At 41.2% G+C, this 24,442-nt stretch overlaps 1 protein-coding gene across 1 annotated transcript; it reads right to left on the bottom strand.

The window, feature by feature from the left end:
• Positions 1 to 11,595: 11,595 nt before the first annotated feature.
• ESX1 (ESX homeobox 1) lies at positions 11,596 to 23,985 on the bottom strand. Its single transcript, XM_037820861.1, has 5 exons — positions 23,933 to 23,985; positions 23,697 to 23,861; positions 22,613 to 22,658; positions 19,432 to 19,527; positions 11,596 to 11,718 (listed from the first exon to the last, which is right to left on the bottom strand). Exons 1-5 carry the CDS (start codon positions 23,983 to 23,985, stop codon positions 11,596 to 11,598), a joined length of 483 nt encoding a protein of 160 aa, XP_037676789.1.
• Positions 23,986 to 24,442: the final 457 nt, after the last annotated feature.

Here is a 24,442-nt window from a genome sequence, read left to right as displayed (position 1 = left end):
ATCTTAATGACATTTAGCCTTCCTATCCATGAACATGGAATATTTTTCCATCTTTTAAGGTCCCCTTCTATTTCTTTTAGTAGAGTTATGTAGTTTTCTTTGTATAGGTCTTTTACATGTTTGGTTAAGTTGATTCCTAGGTACTTGATTTTTTTAGTTGCTATTGAAAATGGTATCTTTTTCTTGAGTGTCTCTTCAGTTTGTTCATTTCTAGCATATAGAAACATTACTGACTTATGTGCATTAATCTTGTATCCCGCTACTTTGCTAAATTTGTTTATTAGCTCTAGTAGGTGTATCGTTGATTTCTCAGGGTTTTCTAGATATAAGATCATATCATCTGCAAACAATGACAGTTTTACTTCTTCTTTTCCAATTTGGATGCCTTTTATTTCTTTGTCTTGCCGGATTGCCCTGGCTAGCACTTCCAGCACAATGTTGAATAACAGTGGTGACAGCGGGCATCCTTGTCTTGTTCCTGATCTTAGAGGGAAGGCTTTCAGTCTCTCACCATTGAGTACTATGCTGGCTGTGGGTTTTTCATATATGCTCTTTATCATGTTGAGGAAGTTTCCTTCAATTCCTACCTTTTGAAGTGTTTTTATCAAAAACGGATGTTGGATTTTGTCAAATGCTTTTTCAGCATCTATTGAGATGATCAATTGATTTTTCCCTTTCGAGTTTTTAATGTGTTGTAATACATTGATTGTTTTTCTGATGTTGAACCATCCTTGCATGCCTGGAATGAACCCCACTTGGTCATGGTGTATGATTTTTTTAATGTGTCTTTGGATTCGATTTGCAAGTATTTTGTTGAGGATTTTTGCATCTATATTCATTAGGGAGATTGGCCGGTAGTTTTCCTTTTTGTAGCATCTTTGCCTGGTTTTGGTATTAGATTGATGTTAGCTTCATAAAATGAGTTAGGTAGTGTTCCATTTTTTTCAATGTTTTGAAAGAGTTTGAGTAAGATTGGTGTCAGTTCTTTCTGGAAAGTTTGGTAGAATTCCCCTGTGAAGCCATCTGGCCCTGGGCATTTATTTGTGGGAAGATTTTTGATGACTGATTGGATCTCTTTGCTTGTGATGGGTTGGTTGAGGTCTTCTATTTCTTCTCTGGTCAGTCTAGGTTGTTCATATGTTTCCAGGAAATTGTCCATTTCTTCTACATTATCCAGTTTGTTGCCATACAGTTGTTCATAATATCCTCTTATAATTTTTTTAATTTCTTCAGGATCTGCAGTTATGTCACCTTTTTCATTCATTATTTTGTTTATATGGGTCTTCTCTCTTTTTGATTTTGTCAGTCTAGCTAGGGGCTTGTCAATCTTGTTGATCTTCTCAAAGAACCAACTTTTGGTGATATTTATCCTTTCTATTGTTTTTTTGTTCTCTATGTCATTTATTTCTGCTTTAATCCTTGTTATTTCTTTTCTTGTACTTGGTTTAGGATTGGTTTGCTGTTCATTTTCTAGCTTCTTCAGTTGATCCATTAGTTCTTTGATTTTGGCTCTTTCTTCCTTTTTAATATATGCGTTTAGTGCTATAAATTTCCCCCTTAGCACTGCTTTTGCTGCATCCCATAGGTTTTGGTATGTTGTGTTCTCATTTTCATTCGTCTCTATATATTTAGCAATTTCTCTTGCTATTTCTTCTTTAACCCACTGATTGTTTAGGAGTGTGTTGTTTAACCTCCAGGTATTTGTGAATTTTCTAAGTCTCTGATGGTTATTGACTTCTAATTGTATTCCATTGTGGTCAGAGAATGTGCTTTGAATAATTTCAATCTTTTTAAATTTATTGAGGCTTGTTTTATGTCCCAGCATATGATCTATTCTGGAGAAAGTTCCGTGAGCACTAGAAAAGTATGTGTATCCTGGTGATTTGGGATGTAATGTCCTGTATATGTCTGTTAAATCTAATTCATTTATCAGATTGTTTAGGTTTTCAATTTCCTTATTGGTCTTCTGTCTGGTTGATCTATCTATAGGAGAGAGTGATGTGTTGAAGTCTCCCACAATTATTGTGGAAACATCAATTGCTTCCTTTAGTTTTGCCAGTGTTTCTCTCATGTATTTTGTGGCACCTTGATTGGGTGCATAGACATTTACGATTGTTATTTCTTCTTGTTGAATTGCCCCTTTTATTAGTATGTAGTGGCCTTCTTTGTCTCTCAAAACATCCCTGCATTTGAAGTCTATTTTATCTGAGATTAATATTGCTACACCTGCTTTCTTTTGGCTGTAGCTTGCATGAAATATTTTTTTCCATCCTTTCACTTTCAGTTTCTTTCTGTCCCTGTGTCTAAGATGAGTCTCTTGTATGCAACATATTGATGGTTCATTTTTTTTGATCCATTCTGCGAATCTATATCTTTTAATTGGGGAGTTTAATCCATTTACATTCAACGTTATAACCGTGAAGGCATTTCTTGAATCAGCCATCTTATCCTTTGGTTTATGTTTGTCATATTTTTCCCCTCTGTGTATTAATATCCTTTGTTGAACTCATACCGAATCTCTTTAGTACTGAACCTTTCTCCAAGTCTCTCTGTCCTTTCTTTGTTTCTCTGTCTGTAGGGCTCCCTTTAGTATCTCCAGTAGGGCAGGGCTCTTGTTAGCAAATTCTCTCAGCATTTGTTTGTCTGTGAAAAATTTAAGCTCTCTCTCAAATTTGAAGGAGAGCTTTGCTGGATAAAGTATTCTTGGCTGGAAATTTTTCTCACTCAGAATTTTAAATATATTGTGCCACTGCCTTCTCGCCTCCATGGTGGCTGCTGAGTAGTCACTACTTAGTCTTATGCTGTTTCCTTTGTATGTGGTGAATTGCTTTTCTCTTGCTGCTTTCAGAACTTGCTCCTTCTCTTCTGTGTTTGACAGTGTGATCAGTATATGTCTCAGAGTGGGTTTATTTGGATTTATTCTATTTGGAGTTCGCTGAGCATTTATGATTTGTGTATTTACGTTGTTTAGAAGATTTGGGAAGTTTTCCCCAACAATTTCTTTGAATACTCTTCCTAGAGCTTTACCCTTTTCTTCCCCTTCTGGGACACCAATGAGTCTTATATTCGGACGTTTCATATTATCTATCATATCCCTGAGGTCCATTTCGATTTTTTCAATTTTTTCCCCATTCTTTCTTTTATGCTTTCATTTTCCATTCTGTCATCTTCCAGGTCACTGATTCGTTGTTCAACTTCCTCTAGTCTTGTACTATGAGTGTCCAGAATCTTTTTAATTTGGTCAACAGTTTCTTTAATTTCCATAAGATCATCCATTTTTTATTTAGTCTTGCAATGTCTTCTTTATGCTCTTCTATGGTCTTCTTGATTTCCTTTGTATCCCGTACTATGGTCTCATTGTTCATGTTTAGTTCTTTGAGTAGCTGCTCTAGGTGCTGTGTCTCTTCTGATCTTTTGATTTGGGTGCTTGGGCTTGGGTTACCCATATCGTCTGGTTTTTTCATATGCTTTATAATTTTCTGTTGTTTTTGGCCTCTTGGCATTTGCTGAACTTGATAGGGTTCTTTTAGTATTTGTAGACCAATTGAAGTCCTTATCTCTAATTTATCAGATCTACAGCTTCGTGGAGTACACTTTCTCTAACTTACCAGAAGGTGGCGTCCACGAGCCACCTGTTCTCCACAAGCCAGTTCTCCCCTGCTTAGCCTTTTTGGTAAGTGGGGGAGTGAGTCTTGTGGGGTCCAATTGGTGTACCAAGCTTGCGTGTGTAGTTGGTGTTGCCTGCCCTGTATATGGGGCATGTTTCTGGGCAGTCAGGGAGGGGGCGTGGCCCTAACAATCAAATCTCCCTGGTAATCCTAGAGTTTTAAAGCTGGTGCAATAGTCTAATCCTTCAGTTCAGTCCTGCCACAGTTTGTCTCTGCCACTGACCCACAAGTCCTTGGTATTGGCGTATGGCTCCTGAGACTTGCAAGTGGGCCCCTCTTCCAGGCTGTGCACCCCGGTTCCTCTGTTGAGGGATGACTGTGCTATGTCACAGGTGAGTGCCGTCCCCTCAGGGCAGTTCTGGGCTGCTGGGCTGTGTAGGGAGGCTCCCAGTCTGCTGAAATGATGGCTGAATGGGGCTTTGTTAATTCACACTGCTCCACCTTCCCAACTCTGGGACAATCAGCTGAGGTTGCAGGGAAGGCTAATGTCCACGCCCAGTTTTGTGGTGTGTGCCTGTTATTTGAAGCACTTCCGTCACACTGGGTTGTCTGGGGCAGCTCTGGGCTATGGGGCTGGCGATGGGCAGGAGTGTTTCCTGTCCACCAGGATGATGGCTGTGAGCGGACACCCCCCTTTTCTTGGGAAGTTGTGGTGTTTAGTGAATTTTCTCAGCCACTGGATTATTGCCTTTTGTCTCAGTGCTCTCTTAGTTCTGGTCTTGACTTGACCTGCCGAAACTGCAAGTCTTTGAAGCTTTCTGTATTGGGCTTCTTAGAGTAATTGTTTTAGAAAAAGAAAAAAGGATTAAAAAAAAAAAAAAGGGCCCTCCTCAGAGATCTAATGGGTTATTGAAATGCTAAGAGACAAAGCAACCAGGGCCATTAAGGAAAGGCCCACAGGGCAGAGAGATCAGCTTTTCTTCGGGATTTGCATATGCGCCTCAGGGCCTGAGCTCTGCCCTTCCCCTTTCTATGTTCACCAGAACTCCAAAAATCCTCCGCTTTTATTTTGGAGTTTTTCATGTTGTTTTTTTTCTATGCCTGTCTCCTCTCTGCTGGGCTGGCTGCTCTCAGATTCTCTGGTGTCTGGTCTCAGTCTATCTATGGTTGGATTTTGGATCAGTAGAATGAGTTTCCGATAAGGGCTGCCTCTGCAGTTCTCCCTTCTCCTTCCCGGAGCTGACAGCCCCTCCTCCCACGGGACTGAGCCTGGCAGGGAGGGGCGCGGGTCCCCTGGCCACAAAAACGTACAGATTTCACTGATCTCAGTAGTTCCACGTTTTCATGAGTGTTGTATGAAGTATGCCCAAAGTCAGATTGCTCTGTGGTGTCCAGTCCACGCAGTTCCTGGCTTTCTACCTACTTTCCTGGAGGAGTAAGTAAAACATACAGCTCACCAGTCCGCCATCTTGCCCCCTCATCTTTTTTTTTAAATTCATTTTATTGAGATATAGTCACATACCATGCAGTCATACAAAACAAGTTGTACATTCGATTGTTCACAGTACCATTACATAGTTGTGCATTTATCCCCAAAATCAATCCCTGACACCTTCATTACTGTGCTGGTTTGAATGTATTGTGTCCCCCAAATGCCATTATCTTTGTAGTCTTGTCGGGGTAGACGTTTGGTGCTGGTTAGGTTTGCTTGGAATGTGCCCCACCCAACTGTGGGTAGTGATTCTGACGGGATGTTCCCATGGAGGCATGGCCCCAACCATTCAGGGTGGGCCTTGATCAGTGGAACTATATAAATGAGCTGACTCAAAGAGAGGAACGGAATGCAGCTGGGAGTGATGTTTTGAAGAGGAGCAAGCTTGCTGGAGAGGAACGTCCTGGGAGAAAGCCGTTTTGAGGCTGGAGCTTTGGAGCAGATGCCAGCTGCCTTCCTAGCTAGCAGAGGTTTTCCGGACGCCATTGGCCGTGCTCCGGTGGAGGTACCCGATTGCTGAGGTGTTACCATGGATGCTTTGTGGCCTTAAGACTGTAACTGTGTAGTGAAATAAACCCCCGTTTTATAAAAGCCTGTCCATCTCTGGTGTTTTGCATTCCACAGCATTAGCAAACTAGAACAATTACCACACACACAAAAATAATAAGAATAATAATTAAAGTGAAAAAGAGCAATTAAAGTAAAAAAGAACACTGTTTGTTTGTTTTTTTCCTTCCCCCATTTTTCTACTCATCCATCCATAAACTAGACAAAGGAGAGTGTGGTCCATATGGCTTTCCCAATCACATTGTCACCCCTCATGAGCTACATCTTTATAGAATTGTTTCAAGATTCATGGGTTCTGGGTTGTAGTTTGACAATTTCAGGTATTTACTGCTAGCTATTCCAATTCATTAGAACCTAAAAAAGGTTGTCTATATTGTGCATAAGAGTGCCCACCAGAGTGACCTCTTGGCTCCTTTTGGAATCTCTCTGCCACTGAAGCTTATTTCATTTCCTTTCACATTCCCCTTTTGGTCAAGACGATGTTCTCCATCCCACGATGCCGGGTCTAGATTCCTCCCCGGGAGTCATATTCCACGTTGCCAGGGAGATTCACTCCCCTGGGTGTCTGATCCCACGAAGGGGGGAGGGCAGTGATTTCACCTGCCAAGTTGGTTTAGGAAGAGAGAGAGGGCCACATCTGAGCAACAAAGAGGCATTCAGGAGGAGGCTTTTAGGCACAATTATAGGCAGGTCTAGCCTCTCCTTTGCAGCAACAGTCTTCCCAAGGGCAAGTCCTGTGGTAGAGGGCTCAACTCATCAAACCACCAGTCCCCTATGTCTGTGAGCACATTAGCAACCATCGAGGTGGGGCAGCCCAATACCCCTGCATTCTCCAACAGCTCCTCAAGGGGGCTCTGCATATTTTTTTCATTATGTTTTTTTTTCAATTAACTTTTTTTTTAAATCCACTATATCAAAAAAAATTTAAAAAAACATACAATAAAAAAAATTTCAAACAAACCATAACAGGGGAGTAAGAAAAAGACAACTAACCTAAGATAACTTACTTTGCTTCCAACATGTCCCTACTCTACCCCAAGAAAGTAACCTAATATAGCAACATTTCTGTGAACGTGTTCCTACTATACCCATCAGAAATTAACAGACCATAGTCATTCCTGGGCATCCCCAGAACGTTAAATTTACCCACGTTAGCTTATCTGTTCTTATTGAATTATCGTTCCCCCTTTCTTAATTGCTCTCTATCACTAGTTCCCCTACATTCTACATTATAAACCATTCGTTTTACATTTTTCAATGTTCACATTAGTGGTAGCATATAATATTTCTCTTTTTGTGCCTGGCTTATTTTGCTCAGCATTATGTCTTCAAGGTTCATCCATGTTGTCATATGTTTCATGACATCATTCCTTCCTACTGCAGTGTACTATTCCATCGTGTGTATTTCCACATTTTATTTATCCACTCATCTGTTGAAGGACATTTGGGTTGTTTCCATCTCTTGGCAATTGTGAATAATGCTGCTATGAACATTGGCGTGCAGATATCTGTTCGTGTCACTGCTTTCATATCTTCCGGGTATATACCGAGAAGTGCAATCGCTAGATCAAAGGGTAACTCTATATCTAGTTTTCTAAGGAACTGCCAGACTGACTTCCAGAGTGGCTGAACCATTATACAGTCCCACTAACAATGAATAAGAGTTCCAATTTCTCCACATCCCCTCCAGCATTTGCAGTTTCCTGTTTGTTTAATGGCAGCCACTCTAATTGGTGTGAGATGGTATCTCACTGTGGTCTTAATTTGCATCTCTCTAATAGCTAGTGAAGCTGAACATTTTTTCATGTGTTTCTTGGCCATTTGTATTTCCTCTTCAGAGAACTGTCTTTTCATATCTTTTGCCCATTTTATAATTGGGTTGCCTCATCTTTAAATGGGGATAATAGTACCTAACTCTTAAGGTTAACGTTAGGATTAAATAAAATCATCTAAGTTATTTAGCACATTGTAAAGTATAGAGTAGAGGCTCAATAGTTGCACGCTTTCTAAAATAAAAGAGCACTATCACCACCAATGTGTCCCAGCAAAAGGAATCATATCCCCTCCCTGCCCAGCCCCTTAGGTCAGTTCCATCTTATGCTATCCTAGCAATATATAGTTCATGTTCAGTGTTTCTATTCATTTTTATACTGCTTTGAAATGAAGTAGCATTCTAATTCTAATGATTTTAATTGTCAAAGGCATAATAAATTTGGGGTGGAAATTCCAAATCCAGTCTACCACAGGCCAGATGGCCTCTTGGCCATTCATCCTAAGAGGTAAATTATCAGACATTCAATAAAAATCACTAATGCCAAGTGATTCTGGGAACTCTCCTTTTCTGGAGTTTAAGGGAAAGTTGTATGGTTAAGAAACTTTTTGGATGTTGCAAAAATTTTATGAATCTGATCAACACAGGGAGAGATCATGAGAGTGTGAATTTAAGCTCCTCCCTCCTTTTTTCCCTTTTCTGAACACTTACAGATCCCAAGTGTTTTAGAGTTGAAGGTAGAAGTACAAGAATGGGTGACCAGGAGTGGACAACGTGGTACTGAATGCACCAAGTGAAGCAACAAACTAATTTCCAGCATTTCTTCTCTTATGTTCTGGAAGCCAGAAGATACAGGGGCTAAGGCCAGGCCTGGTAACTTTTATTGGCCTTGTGGAAATAAAGTTAAGGGCAGAGAACAACGAGTTCCATGTAAGAAGAAGTCTGCAGTTTTCACTCAGCTAATCTATTAGTTTCCTGTAGGTACTATAACATATTACCATACATTTAGGGCTTAATGTGTAAATTTATTTATCTTACAGTTCTGTAGGTTAGAAGTCCAACATAGGTCTCACTGGGTTAAAATCAAGGTGATGACAGGGCTATATTCCCTTCTGGAGGCTCTGGAGGGGAATCTGTTTCCTTGCCTTTTCCAGTCTGCATTTCTTGGTTCGTGGCCTCCTTTCTCCATCTTCATAGCCAGTATTGACAGGTTGAGTCCTTCTCACTTTGGATCATTGTGGCCTATTCTTCTGCCTTCTGCTTTTACTTTTAAGGACGCTTGTGATTACATTGGGTCCACCTGATAATACAGGCAATGTCTTTATTTTAAGGTCAGCTGATTAGCAACCTTAATTCTATCTTCTACTTTAATTTCCCCTTTGTCATGTAACATAACACATTTATAGGTTTTGGAGATTAAGGTGTGAACATCCTTGGGGGGCCTTTTTATGCCTATAAATAGCTATTGAATGTTACAAAAAGAATTGGCCCCTGTTACTAAAGAGAGAATAGATTAGGGGTCATTGTGAGACTTCAGTGATACTGACAGAATAATTAAGATTTAGGTGATATTTGTAAATGTCTCTGCTCTTGAATGGAAAGACAGCATATTTGTAAATATGACAATTTGCTTCAAATGATTTTCTAATTTTAACATAATTTCTATTAAAGTGGAAAAATAAGCAAGAATGTAAAAGAACAGTCTAAAGGGTAATAGGTAAGGATTCATCTCACCACACAGTAGAACACGCTATAAAGCACTAATCTTTAAGACTGTGATGTTGGCTCAAAAGTGAAATATTTATCATGGAACAGAGGAGAGAGATTTGAAAGGGCTTTTAGCATATATGACATTACCAGATACCAAATATATATCATAAAACAATGGACAAAATATTTAGTATTAAATAAGCACTTTAGAGCAAGTCAATAGCAACGTGGAAAAAATTAGTTTAGAACTACACATCTCCAATATGGGGTATAACAGAAATCAGCTGGGATTTTAATGGAATTAAAATCAAGTAAAAACTTAATTGTTCTTTTTCACTTTAATTTTTATTCTTATTATTTTTGTGTGTGTGGTAATGAAAATGTTCAAAAATTAATTTTGTTGATGAATGCACAACTAATGGTACAGTGAACAACTGAGTGTACACTCTGTATGACTGCATGGTATGTGAATATATATCAATAAAATTGAATTTAAAAAAAAATCAAGTAAAACTAAATTAAAGAATGGAATAAACAACTTTTCAAAAATGAAATTGTTTCATAAATTATAATCCCAACTGAGGGAGAGGGAAATTTTTAAAAGATTGAAGAAAAAAAAATTAGAAAGGAAAATCTGGACTGTAAAACTAAGAAAAAGAGGAAAACAACAGAACGTGGGAAATTGTTGTAATAAATGACAGATAAGTGCTAGTTATTTTAACTATATGAAGAACTTATTGAACTCTGGATGTATACCACAAAATCCCTGAAGGTAAATTGTTCAAAAAGCATAGAACAGACAGTTCACCAAACAAAAATCACATAGAGTACATCAATACTTGAGAAAGGCGTAAACCTTATTATGCTATAAGGAAGTACAAACACAACAAAATATCACTTTATAACTATTTAATCAACAAAAACATTTTTACAATGTCAAAATGCAGTGTTTGTGAGGCTGTGGGGAAATATATATGTTGGCCGTGGCAATCATAACAACAGTAGCCAACATTTACTGTGCTCATCTTCATCATAACATTTTTTGTGCAGGGGGGGCTATTATTGTTTCCCTTTTCATAGATGAGGCAACTGTGACTCAGAGAGGTGGGGTAACTATTCCATTATTGCACAGCTAGGAATGGGCAGGCCAGCCTAATAAATCTTTGTTGAAGTTCAAATCCTGTGTTCTTAACCAAAACTCTACACTGCCTCCCACGGCAATATGTAAGAAGAGCAATGAAAAGACCTATATCCTTTGATTAATGAATTCCAGGCCCAGAAAGTTAGCCAAAAAAAAAATTTTCAAAGGAAAAAAGCCATATATATAAACATTCACACTCGCTTCACAGCTGTGAACCTCTGAACCTCTGAGTGACATGATGCTCCTCTTCCCCAGTCTCCTGGGAGCAACCTGTGTTTCTTGAATGGGAAGTGAAGGGAAGCCAGAGTGCACAGGCAGGTGCAGGTGACTAGTGGATGGGGCTTGCAGAGGGCGGGTCCTGGGGAAGCCCAGCCCAGCTGATGGAATCATTTTCACTTACACAGTCACTGCACTGATCTCTTCTTTGTAGGAATTAAATAGCTTGTGTGCTATGGGCTACAGGGGGCATTTGGCTTCTATTCACTATCCCTCTTCACAATCTGAGACCCTCTAGCGGCCCCAGGCAGGTGCATGGCTGCCACCTAGAGCACTGAGGCAGGGTTCTGGAGTAGGCGGAGTAAGGGAGTTCAGGAACTCTTTTATAGTCTCTGTGCATTTGACTTTATAGGCACTTCCAATTATAACACAAATTGTTTAAGAGATTGCAAGACTAAAAATTGTTTTCAATCACTTACCTGTTTTTGAAAGGACTTATGGGCTCAAAACCTGAACTACTGTAATTTAAAAAATTAATTTTCTTACTGAATACTTCTTAGTCAATACAGACTTTTGAACCCTGACACCCTACTGGGGTACTGGTTTTGTAAGTCTCTCCATCACCAGGCTTTCTTTACTGATGATGAATTGTTCTTGTTTTTTATATGAAGGAGTTTGATGATATTAGGCCACTAAATATATGGAGAATTTTTCTGAACTCCTGGGTTAATCAATTGGAATTTCACATTGAAAAAAGCCCTCCCATAAATGGATAGTTGTTTTTTGTATTTGACCTCACTGGGAGCAGCTCAAAAGGTAGAAATACATTTGGAGCTTGGGCGGGCATCCTAATGACAAGAAGCTCAAGATGGAATGGGCTGATATTTTCAAATCTAAAGATCTTGTGTGTGTGTGTGTGTGTGTGCACGAGAGTGTGTGTGTGTGTGAATGCACATGGGTACGTGTGTGTGCAAAAGAGAGAGAGTAGGAACAGCTGATAATGCAGAACTCAGCTCATGACTTGAATGGAGAATTTGAGTGCTTGTCTGCACCCCAGCCCCTTAGGGGTAGAGGGTGCTGGTTGACAATCTTAAAGGTTCATGCCCAGTGTGGGGAAGCTTATCCTCAGTATCCGAGAGGGGTCGACAGTGAGGCATCTCCGAAACTTGGCCCAAAACCCAGATCCAAAAGCACAGCCAGTGGTCTTCTTTTTCTGTAAAATGAAAGAACAAGATTTACTCTGAATGCACGGCTGCAAAACTGCAAGAAACACTCTACTATGTACTTTTATAACCTTGTCAGATAAAATTTAGACCAATAAATTTTTTAAAATCACCAAAATAGGCACACTTTGAAAACAACATTGGAACCAAACGATCAGAGGTGTTGGCCATACTTAAGCTTTGATCTTGTCTTGCTTTTTAAAGTGTGAAACTTCCAGACTCCGATAATATTGTGTGTTCATAGACTGCTTACCATTTGCCCAGAGAAAAAGAGATCACTTTCTTTTTTAAAAAGGATAGTTTAAAGTAGAGAAAAGAGAATCCATTTAAATGGGTCAGGTAGAAGAACAAATATCAAAAACAATCCCTGGTTCATACTCAATGATTTTATCTGCTTAATTTTTTTTTTTTTTTTTTTTTTTTTTATCATCATTTTATTGAGATATATTCACATACCACGCAGTCATACAAAACAAATTGTACTTTCGATTGTTTACAGTACCATTACATAGTTGTACATTCATCACCTAAATCAATCCCTGACACCTTCATTAGCACACACACAAAAATAACAAGAATAATAATTAGAGTGAAAAAGAGCAATTGAAGTAAAAAAGAACACTGGGTACCTTTGTCTGTTTGTTTCCTTCCCCTACTTTTCTACACATCCATCCATAAACTAGACAAAGTGGTGTTTGGTCCTTATGGCTTTCCCAATCCCATTGTTACCCCTCATAAGCTACATTTTTATACAACTGTCTTCGAGATTCATGGGTTCTGGGTTGTAGTTTGATAGTTTCAGGTATCCACCACCAGCTACCCCAATTCTTTAGAACCTAAAAAGGGTTGTCTAAAGTGTGCATAAGAGTGCCCACCAGAGTGACCTCTCGGCTCCTTTTGGTATCTCTCTGCCACTGAAGCTTATTTCATTTCCTTTCACATCCCCCTTTTGGTCAAGAAGATGTTCTCCGTCCCACGGTGCCAGGTCTACATTCCTCCCTGGGAGTCATATTCCACGTTGCCAGGGAGATTCACTTCCCTGGGTGTCTGATCCCACGTAGGGGGGAGGGCAGTGATTTCACCTTTCAAGTTGGCTTAGCCAGAGAGAGAGGGCCACATCTGAGCAACAAAGAGGCATTCAGGAGGAGACTCTTAGGCACAGATACAGGGAGGCCTAGCCTCTCCTTTGCATATCTGCTTAATTTTTATCTGGAAATATTGCATGATGATATATTAAAGTAAATCCTTAGTTTATCAGAATGTCTGAGAAATGGGGTTATTATTTTAATGGTACTTTCCAATAGATAAGAATTAACAAGAAACCCATGTTTGTGTTTATTTCCATCTTTTCTGTCAAAAAAAATTATGAAAAAATTCATTAGTCCATTTCCTCTCAAATGTAAAGAATCTAACAAACTGATTTGAATGTTTGACTCAGTGATTGTGTATATATTGAAGTAGAGATCTTTATTTGAATTCTGTCATAGCCACTTATCGGCTATGTGACCTTGGACAGGTTATTTACCCTTTTTGTATCTTGGTTTCCTTATCTCCAAAATAGTGATGATCATAATTCATTCATATGGCTTAGCATATTATTTGGCATATAGTAAGCCCTCAGAAAATTTTAGCCATTACCATTATCACTGTTTGTTACTGTTAAATGTAAAACACTGTCCTAGGTGCAGTGGGGGAAACAAGAAAAGAAAGAGACCTAGTCAGAGACTTCAAGTGTTTACTGTTCAGATAAGGGGCATGAGAATTATATCCATGAACCAGTTAAATTTTAGTGGGAGGCCATAAGTTATGAAGGTTTTTGTCAAATGAATGATCCCCAGTTCAGGCCTATAGGGGTTCAGGGAGGGGAGAAAATAGTTCAGCAGAGGTTGAGAAAGAGAAGGAGAAGGAAGGAGGAGGAGTGAAAGGAGGAGGAAAAGATGAGACATAAACAGACGGCTGATGAGGAAGTGGACAGGAACAGCTCAAGCAAAGGGTCAGAAATGAGCGTGGCGTGTTCTGCAGATCCACTCTGAGGCTGTAGTGTCCCAGAACCATCATTTGGAGACCAAATTTAGTTCTGGAGCCTGTAGCTGGAAAAGATGTTGGCAATTAAACTGAATGTGTTGTGACTCCTGGGACATTCTCTAAATAGTTATACAAAGCACAACGTAATGAAAACAACAGCAAAAAAAAAAAAAAATACTCATTAAAAAGAAAAGACTCTTTCTTTGTAGTTCACCTTTTCTTGCAATAGATATACAATACTGATGAACTGAAGTTCCTTGCTAGTGGAATTCCATTTAACTGAGATATTGATGTACAATATTACTAGGCTACCAGTTATGAAGGAGACAAGTGATGCTTGTGCAAAGTCCATGACATGTCAAGGGGGCTTACTAGAGTTATTTAAAATGCCATTTGATGTTTGCCTATTGTTTGAGGCTTTTTCATGTTCTCAGGGGAAGGAATAAGGAGGAGAAGCAGGGTTAGGCAAATGGACTTGGATTTCTGGCCTTGGCTTTGGTTGCTATTGGAGAGTGACTTCTTGACTGTGAAGATGATTTCTTCGTCTTGTCACATCCCACATGTTGACCAGGATCAGAGTTGGTGACCAGCATCCTTACTTCCTGTTTGGAATGAATAGACTGAAGACTCTCTTTATCTGAGGATTAAATGGAGTTTTGACACTATAGAATGTATTCACCTAACAGAAGAATGAACAGGTTTGGCCACAGAGACGCCCTGAAGTCTGAGCCTCTATGTTAAACAAACAGCAGAAAAACCGATTTAGCACCCTGGAGAAAGGGCAGCCCTGCTGCTTTACCTTGTAATGGAGCTTTGGAAGGAAATGTTACGGACTGATTTGCATATGAACCTGAGTTCTTTTTTTCCTTTTTTGTATTTTTTTTTTTGTAAATCCCAGCTGGCCAGAGCCACCTCCTTGTGTCCCACTGGCTACTTCCCAGAGGCACTACCCAGTTGCTAGTCCCTGCTCACCACCCAGCTTCCTGCACCCCAGCAACAGCTCGGGGCCCAGCCATTGACATGGATTTCTTTCTCCCCTGGGTCACCACAGCCTCTGTTTCCACTCCTGATTGCAAACATTCTTTGCGTCATCTCTTTGTCTTCCTTGTTCAAGGATAACCAGTTAGAGTCTCTTCCTTGGTCTCTGTCCAGCCTCTGCTTTTTTTTTCCCCTAAACCAATATTCTTGGGCAGGCATAGAAAATCATGTTCCAATTCTGCAATTCTCATAAAGGCCCTAATTTTCTCTGGGGGCTGTAGTTCACAGGAGTCCAGGTGTATCAATTATGCTGCCCATGCCTGTATGATGCCTCTTCAATCACTTGTGTCCCCTTGTTTGTGAAGCACAACAGAGTGTGCTTTCAGAAAAAGTCTTTTGTATTCCTAGAGTTTAAAAAATATTTGCATGCAAATGTTGGGAATCCACACCCTTTGCATAGGGGTGGGTGTACAGCCCATTGGGGTGTATTTGAAAATTAAATTTATACCATTGCACCTTGGGTCTCTGCCTGATAGTGTTGAGCTGACATCTGGGAAGGAGAGAGTGTGACATTGATCGAGGCAAATCGTAAATAACCACATTTCAAAATGAATGCTAATTGCATAATGACAGTTTCCAAACTATTAGCCTACTTTACAAAAAAAGTTAATTGAACACAAGCCTGGAGTTGGCTGTTGCTTATGTGTTGTGCTGCCAGTTGGCAGGCACAACTTTGCAAGGGGATTGGGGGAAATGAGGGTTATTGTCGTGGAAGCACACTCGGCCTTTTGTGAGGAGGGTACAAATTGCATCACTCTCTAAAGCCCCTGCAGTTCAGCATTCAAGAGTGGAAACCAGGATACTGTATGCCTTCAGGGGAAGTTGCTTACTTTTCCTAGAGGTAAAATGGACCAGTGCCAAGGCTTGGGGAGGAGCCTTGAGTTTGCAGCCCTTTGAAGGAAAGGATTCTGGGCAGGATGGAGGTGATCAGCACTGAGGAGCCAGACTTGGGCTGGTGTGCGTTGCTCCTAGGGGAGTGATCCTGGGCCTAGAGGAGAGCATGGCCACCCAGAGGCTAGTCTTCTCCAGGATGAATTCTGTGTGCTTTCTTGGGCAGGTCACGCCACTGTTCCTCCTCTGTAAAATGAAGGGAGTGGACTGGATGACTGTGAAGGTCCCCTCTAGTTCAGAGAGAATACAATGGTCCCTTCCTTTAAGCTGGGTATCTCCAAGAAGAAGAAAGGCACTTTGCTTGGAAGAGTGCCATGAAGTCATGGGACTGGTCCCTGTTATTACCAACCTTTTACTACAGGGTCCCTGAACGTTTGGTTTCTTGCCAAATTCAGGTGATCTTGAGTGAAGGTACTGCAAAAGAAAATGAGAAAGTGCCTGCTGAGAAAGAGTTGCTGGCTGAAGAAGGATTAGCTCTCCTTGGGACATACCACTGCCTTTAGTAATTGGAAGGTAGCATTAGGAAAGTCTGAAATCCCCAACTAAAAATAATTTCACACAGCATTCTTAGGATGAGAGGTATATGATGAGAGGTATGTGATGAGGGTTATGCTATATCAATTGCCTCCAGAGTGTGTCCACTCAAGGTTTGAGGACCCTAGTCCGAGCTCTATGTACCATTTTATACTATCTTCCCCACATCCATTATTAGGAGGTCCTGGGCTACAAGCATTCATATGAGACAAAGTTGGATTTGCCAATCATAAAATTCAGTGAAGGACTCTACTTAAGCTCCATTATTTAACTTCCAGGTTTTCAACATTTCCTAGAGTAGTCACGCCAGCACCAAATGACTGCATGGAAAAACAGTACATCCATGTGTGCTCGAGTGTGCCCAATTTTAGGTATAATGCCCTATGATCAGAATTAAGGCAAATGTCTGATTTTTGTTCTTTTGAAAACAACTCAGACCAAACCTTGTTCTCCTATTTTGTATACATCGATAGTAACTCTTCTTTTTATTAAAAAGTCACTTTTCACACCTCTCTCAATGGAGAGGAATTGTTTCTAGTCCTTTTCCAGTCCCTTTCCTCCCCTGCTTTTCTTTTCTAAGTATGTGAAGCCCAAAATGATGGCTTGGGGTTTTGATTCTTAGGCATTTCCAAGTTAGATCTCCAAGATTATATTTGTTCAAAAGAATATCCATGATACATAAATCTAGCTTTAATAAAAAAGCTCTCTTTCCCCCAGAAAAGTTCATACCTTGTCTCTGCTTAATTTAACCATGAAAGTTACTATTGTAAAAGCTTGCTGACATTAGTTCTTTGATGTGAAACAACTCTACAAAGCAAGAGCACACCCAGAATTATTAATTACTATAAAATGCTGACGCTACTACTGTACTCCTCCTGAGATTGCTTTTATAATTTTTGAGTTAAAACTAACCTCTACAAAGACCACCTATCTTGAGTGAACATAATTGCTGATGGCCAGTTTCTAAATATTTTTTAATAAATCAAAGTAATTTCCTTATATTAGAAAAACTAATTTTGATCTATGCCTTAGGGATATTTGAAATCCACTTTAAGAGAATACTCTTTGTGGGATTACTTTTAGAAGACCTCTCCCTTTTAAAACCTAGACTGAGGGGAAATTATTATCTGCAGAAATGTTTTGCATAGTTCTTTTCCCCCATCCCACCAGCCTGCCTTAATTCATCTGGTACCTGGAAGAAGTAGAGGTAATTTTAAAATAGCATGTATGGCTCTTGATATATTCACTTATGGGAAAGGGTATTCACTTTTTTTTTGTTTCTTCCCAAAAAGTGTTATCTATATAGTGCTTAAGAATGTCCACCAGAGTGACCTCTTGACCCCATCCGAAATCCTCCAGCCACTGAAGCTTTATTTTGCCCCATTTCGCATCCCCCTTTTGGTCAAGAAGATGTTCTCAGTCCCACGATGCTGGGTCCAGATTCATCCCCAGGAGTCATCCTGCGTTGCCAGGAAGATTTATACCCCTGGGAGTCAGGTCCCACGCAGGGGGAGGGCAGCGAGATCACCCGCCAAGGTGGCCTAGTTAGAGAGAGGCCACATCTGAGCAACAAAGAGGCACTCAGGGGGAAACTCCTAGGCACAACTACAAGCAGGTTTAGACTCTCCTTGCAGCAACAAGCTTCATAGGGGCCAGCCCCAAGACAGAGGGCTCACTTTGCTGACTTTTGACATCCATAGATGTGGAGGGCAGAGAGGAATGAAAAGCATGGGAAAATGTGGCAAAAAAGTAGGCTTTCCCAAGAGAAGAAAGCTTCCCTTCAAACTGGGTATGTAAAACTGCTGTGAAACTGGTCTTTGATACCTCCCCTGCCCCCTCCCACCCTGTGCAGAAATTATGGTGCTAACTATGACACCTTTGTCCAAAGCCATTGATACCACTTCATAGTATGACCATGTTAATAAAATTATTGAACATTGCCAAAGATCACTCAAAAGCAACGATTCTACTGAAAATAACTTAATGCTTTTAACAACAAAGTGGGCCTGGCCTCCTTCCTCCTCCATTTTCCTACTCCCCATTTTTGTTTTTGATGTTTTCTCATCTGTCAATTTCATATGAAGAAAACATTGTTAACAAAGCAAAGGTCTGACTGCTTCTTTGTAATCAGCGATTACTCTGTAATGTTACTCAGGTGACCATCTTGTTTCCAGCAGTACTCAATCAAAAAGTTCCCTTTCAGAGTTTAGTCAGAAGGAACCCGAGTTCGCTCGAGGATGTAATAGGTGACAAAATACACCTGGAAGCATGATTGTCTGCTACTGAGCTGGGGAAGCTTCAATAATACGCTCACCTGGGCTGGGAGTGGGGCGAGGGAGAAAAGGGTGAAGAGCCTTTTTTCTTTTCGTGATTGAGTCAATGGCTCCTGTTTCCCTATCTCCTCCACAAAAAGGGAGGGCGGTGAACAGAATTTGGAGAGTACCAGATGAATGTTTGCCGCCACTTCCCATAAAGCCCTGAGTATCTTCTTAGGAAGTTTTCCTTAAAGTCCAGGTTTGTGCTTGAGCTTATTAGTATGAATGGGGCTTGGCCCTGGCTTGAAACACACTGTTCTCTCACCATTTTGTACAAATATCAGTCCCAAGGGGTCAGGGTGGGAGTGAAGATGTGGGAAGGGAAGATGCTTGGGCCAGTGTAAACCCCTCATGGACACTTGCTAAACTTCTGTGATGTGTAGGGATATTATCTCACGAAAGGAGGCCTCCTTGCCGTTCTGTTTGAATGGCATTCCTTTAGCAATTCCATCCATACCCTTCTAACCCCACGTAGCACACAAAAACAAATATACTGATAATTAACATCTTTATTGAATATACAAAAATGTGCTCTAAAAGAAAATGGGACACGGACTTTGTTCATTTATTCAATTCATGCAACAGGTATTTGGTGGATCTTTCTTAATGTTGTGCTATGCAGAATTTGTATCTGGCAGAAAAACACTTTGGAAAAACTGTCATGGAGACCATACCTTATAAAATGGGACCTGTGAAATGATCACTGACTACAGGGGGCCATGCCATGCCTACAGAGGCCAGGTGAAAGGGAGGTACAGGGGCCCTGGGTGGCCCAGGCACCCTAGGTGGCCCAGGTGGCATAGGTAGCCTGAGTGGCCCAGGTGGATGTGGCAGCAGAGGAACACTCCTCCAATTAGGCTCCAGAACAGGGATGGCGGGATAGGACCCATCCGAGATTACCCTCACAGGTTGGCCCATGGCAACTGGGGGCATGTTTCCGAGCAGTAGTGCCCTCTGACGCCTCTTCCACTTGGCCCTTCTGTTCTGAAACCAAACCTTCACAGGGGAAAAAATGATCAGTTTAGTATATTGAACAGTTAATGTCACAACACAAAAAACATAACATGCAACTTTATAGGCCATTGAGATTTTAAACTGCAACAGGAGAAGCTAGTTCCTTACTACTAAAATATCTTAGGCAAGTTAATGTCACAGCCCCTCCCTTCAACTTATCTTGATGAGCTAAGCCTATCCTAGCCCAGAGATCGGCATAATGCTCTGTCTCTCTCCTCCCACTTTTAATATTCTTTAATGGTTTTTAGGTCATGGATGCAGAATTAGCTGATGATTTCTGCTTTTAATGCTATGTCTGGTAATAGAATATAGAAAGGTCTGTACCCTGACAGTTGATCGTCAGGTATCTAGCCACCTCTGTCCCCTCCCCACTAAGGATATCATCACCATGATTGTGGGGGAAACTGAGCATAAAGATGGGCCCATTAAAGTGATACTGAAAGGGAATGGTCCCCTATTTGAAAAATCTGTCATCAGTCCAAAGTAACTCATCAATAGGAGTGTGTTAGATTTTTAGACAGAAGATTTTCTTCAGTAAGAGGTCATTCATCTTCTAAAATGTCTTGAGAATTAAAAAGATGGTATGGCAAGGGAGGCCTGGTCATGGGGGCCCAGGGAATTTGTGACTTGTTTTGCTCAGATATGGGAATTGAAACCCTGGACAATGCCCTGATATTTTAGCTTTTAGAGTTATGGAAAATTTAGCCTAACTGGATCCAAATTCACCAAGCTCTCAAAATTCTTTTCCCAGACAAGAGTTTGAGAATACGACTGTCACCACTATCAATTTTGAATGCTCCAATCTGTCCCATCCTCCAGACCTTCCTGGGTTGAGGACACAGTCCATTCATTCTGCTGTAGCTACAGTTCTAGGATCCTGGACAGGAGCCACCATTGCCCTGTGTAGTGGGGCACCATAGGCCCTTCCAGCCATACTCCTTAACCAGAAGATCTCAACCTCATCACTCATTCCTAAGGCAGGAAAGTCCAACTAGGCATTTTAGGAAGATGGTCAACAACAATGTGGGTGAGGGGGTCACAAAAAGGCTCCTCTGTAAATGCCTGCAAACTATTAAAAAAATAAATGAACCCCAAACCCCTGTCAATTAGATTTCACTTTCCTCTCAGCATTCTACCTAATGGGGTTTACAGTATTTAATCCTTTTGGAAGTTCCCAGACTGCAAACTGTAAGTGAGACAAAAGGCCTCCTTTCCCTGCCTGACACCTCATTTTCACTGTCCCATCTTAGGATTTAGAATCTTTCTGCTGCCTAGATATATAGTCTAAAGAAGGGCAGTGTAACAGAGCTCACTTTGGAGAGATTCAAATACCAGTGGTCAAATCTCCTTAAACATAACCAATACCCACAGTGTGCTAACTATGGTGAGGGCCAATAATTTGGTCCATATTTCCAATATTGATTACATAAAACTGGTCTACTATATTTGCAAAAGAGAAGAGGGAAATCATCTATTAAAAATTTCTTGGGGAAATTCATGTTGTAGAGTTTGGAAACAGATGAGAATATTGTCTTTTTGTTTGTGTCTTGTGCCTCATTTTCCCTTCAGATGGCCATTGAGAGAGCACTATGAAAATAAACCAAGAGAAAGTGGGGGTCTGGTCCTCCCAATTTGAAGCCAGGCCTGACTGTTAGCCCAGCTTGTGGCATTAGGATGCCAGCCCTTGGTGGCCTGCTTTGATGGGATGCTTTTCTGGACTCCACCACCAGATCTGCAACCCATTTCCATCACTGCTCTCAGGCATGCTCTCTGGTTAAAAGCTAGTAAGGTTATTCTGATTTTTGGGGGGGAGGAGGGTGCAAATACTTCTTTGATGCAACTTATGGCTTTCTATAATCTCAAATAGTCACCACTGAAACTTTTGACCTAAAATTAGTCACCATCACTTGAGTAAACGAAAAAATATTTCGAATTAACACAGGTAAGAATCTGGCCAGAATTGAGAGCACCACCCCCAACCAAACCCCACAAAACCCACCTTTTCAAAACAATACCACGAAAAAGGAAAAAAAAAACAGCCCTTAGATGCTAGACAGTCCTCAAATGAATATTCACTTATGCATTTGGGAGTTTCATAAAGTTGAATTTGTGTAGCAGCTGCAATGCATATGTTTGACTGTATACAATTCTTCTCTAACCTTTTCACCCTTCCTAGGTCAGTGGAACTTTACTCAAAAATTTTTTTTGTTTAATTTTTTTAGACAAATTTCCAAAGCTTGAAAATCTTCCCCCCATTACCAACATGATATGATAATTTTAGCAATGTTTTCAGGCTGACACATCAAAGTATTCCAGAAAATTAAAATAGGGCTGCCACTCTCTACACCACTTTACAAAACACTTAATAAACAGGAGGACCAGGTATTTGGATTTTAAGCCATCTCCCCCATCATTCTCAGTTTAACTAAACATACATTAGTTACTCATGTACTGTGTTCTGTGTGTGAATTACTACCTTACCCCAATGTCCAAATATTTATAAATTCACTTATTTAGCTAACAGCTTATCTCTGGTTTTAAATATTTTCAATAATTTATACAGCTGAACCATCTTATAACCCAGCTCTTCAGTGCATGAATTTGTATACTTCTCAGGTCTGACTGAGCCCCAACATGACTCCAGAGTGTGTTATAAGTTGAACTTTATTTATGGGATATATATATATATATATATATATGTATATGTGCGTGTATATATATATGTATATACATATATACACACACACATAGACACATATATACGTGCATAATTACATATATATACATGCCTATAAATACACATACATATATATACATACACAGACACAGGAGTAAAAGAGGTTTCTGAAATTATGCTTCCAATGGTAACAGACAATTTCCATAAGCTCGAGTTTACTTATCCCATTTTCCACCCCCAAAGCCCCCAATGTTCAAAACTTGTTTGCCAAACGTGGAAAAGACAACAAAAACACACCAACTTGAGAATGTCCAGGACAAAACTGTCCAAGTCCTGAAGGATGTTTTAGAATGGCTGCCCTGCCAAATTGCTTGTTCAAGATTTACTGACCTGCACTCTGGCTTCAGTCAAATTTAGGCGTCTCGCAAGCTCTTCTCTGGGGGAGGGACAACAAATGTTCAGTATTTAGAGTAGTGGATGAAATGAAATATATGGTTGTACACTTCATGCATGTTTTAAAATTTCTATCCCCCTTCTTAACACAGTTTTCTGTAATACAGTTTGCAACTCCCTTTCGGGGTTTTTCCCATAGTTAATTTATTTGTCACATAAGATAAGAAAAGGGGATATAAATGAAAATGCCTGGAAACGCATTTGTTAGTACAATATGACTCAATCAGTTTTTCTGTTTGTGGAACAGCAGAGAACATCACTGGAAATCTTTTCTTGGGAGGTCTCTCCGTGAAAATAAATAAAATGCCAAAACACCTTTAAAGCGGTGTTTTGAACCAGAGCATATCTGTTTATTGTAAAAGGGAGACGGAGGTGAACTCTCCAGAATGAAATTCCAAACCACACCAGCCCAAGAGAAATTCCTTTTTGCTCTTTGGGGGTGAAGCCTGAATGCAGCGGAATCAGAAAGAGTGCCTCCAAATCCCACACCGACCGGTTCTGGTCCCCAATTTCAACCGGGCTAGCACAGGCCTGTCCCTTAGTACACTACGCGGATTAGGACCATAAGGGCTCGGGTGTCCTGCGGCTTTGTAAAGCTTAAAGCTCTACTGCCTGTTTGGAAAACTGCGCACCACGTGGCAGGGCCGGGACTAGGGTAAAGCGAGTGAGGCACTGCCTCGCTCGCAAAACTTATAGGGCGCTAACAAACTTACAAATCAAAATAAATAACATTCTAACACAATATTTAAAAAAATCAAAATGCACGATGAAAAATTTATCAAAATTTCAAGCAAAGACAGCATCCGACCTTGCCTCGCTTGCCTCACTGCAGTCTGGCCCCTGTCTCGTAGCCCCTCAAGCCCGGTAGGCATCGTCTCAATCCTGGAGACCAAAGGTGCGTCTCCCAGGTGAGTTTTGGCTGAGGAAGTGAAGGAAGGGGCTGTGGGAGAGTGCCCGAGTCGCCCCGGGTTGAGCCGGAGCCCAGTGGAGAATTGGGCGCCTCCTGGAGCAAACCTCTTACCGTGCGAACACGTCGGGGTACTGAGTGCGGTGGAAAACGCTCTCCAACTCCTGTAGCTGCCACCGGGTGAAAGCGATGCGGCTGCGGCGCACCTTCCTTTCCTCCGGCTGTGGCCCCTCCGCGGCCGTGGCGGCCGGCTCCTCCTGCCGTTGCTCCGGCTCGTGGCTGCCAGCACCGCCGCCATCCGGGTTTTCGCCGTCCAAGAGCTGCAGAGCTGCCGCGCCAAGGTAACCTGCCGCCGCCGCCGCTCCTTGTTGAAGTTCAGACTGTGTTTCCTCCCCGTTCTCATCTCCTGTTACAAGCACCGACATCACGGTAGGCTTCGCATCTGGGAAAGGGGGAAAGTAAAAGAGAGACCAGGGTGTTCGAGCCCACGATAAGTGGGTAGGAGGAGGCGAGGGGCCGCGACGTAAGAGCAGCGGCGGTGGCCGTGCAGCGTCCCGTCCACTCGCTTCTCCAAGGGAAACTTTTTTCCCTGGAGTTCGTCGAAGCACCTGTCCCCGTCCAGGCACTGACCATCCAGTTTTTCTTCGTGGACTCCCAGGTTGCGGTAGCCAGTGTCATAGTGGCTGCACCCGGGCTGAGGCTCCATCTCCTGTCCTGAGTGCTGTCGATGACGCTGTGCGGCTTCTCCGACTCTGCACTGGGGTCCTCCGCGGTCCCCCAGTCGGTGCTAAAGCTGGAACCAGAGGCCAGCCGGGTGTACTTCTGGCGCCGGGATATCTTTTTGGGCGCTGAGACGAGAT

This window comes from Choloepus didactylus, chromosome X (assembly GCF_015220235.1).
Source record: "Choloepus didactylus isolate mChoDid1 chromosome X, mChoDid1.pri, whole genome shotgun sequence".
NCBI classification, from domain to species: domain Eukaryota; kingdom Metazoa; phylum Chordata; class Mammalia; order Pilosa; family Megalonychidae; genus Choloepus; species Choloepus didactylus.
Note: the sequence above shows the minus strand (reverse complement) of the source record. Positions and strands in the feature narration are given on the sequence as shown.

What these genes read in the sequence shown, in the direction of transcription:
- ESX1 (XM_037820861.1), bottom strand. Translation starts at nt 23,985, where the DNA reads ATGAGAACGGGGAGGAAACACAGTCTGAACTTCAACAAGGAGCGGCGG. An exon ending in AACAAGGAGCGGCGGCGGCG is followed by an intron (nt 23,862 to 23,932) that starts GCAGGTTACCTT and finishes CGGTGCTGGCAG; the next exon opens with CCACGAGCCGGAGCAACGGC. An exon ending in TACCCCGACGTGTTCGCACG is followed by an intron (nt 22,659 to 23,696) that starts GTAAGAGGTTTG and finishes TCCCTCCCCCAG; the next exon opens with AGAAGAGCTTGCGAGACGCC.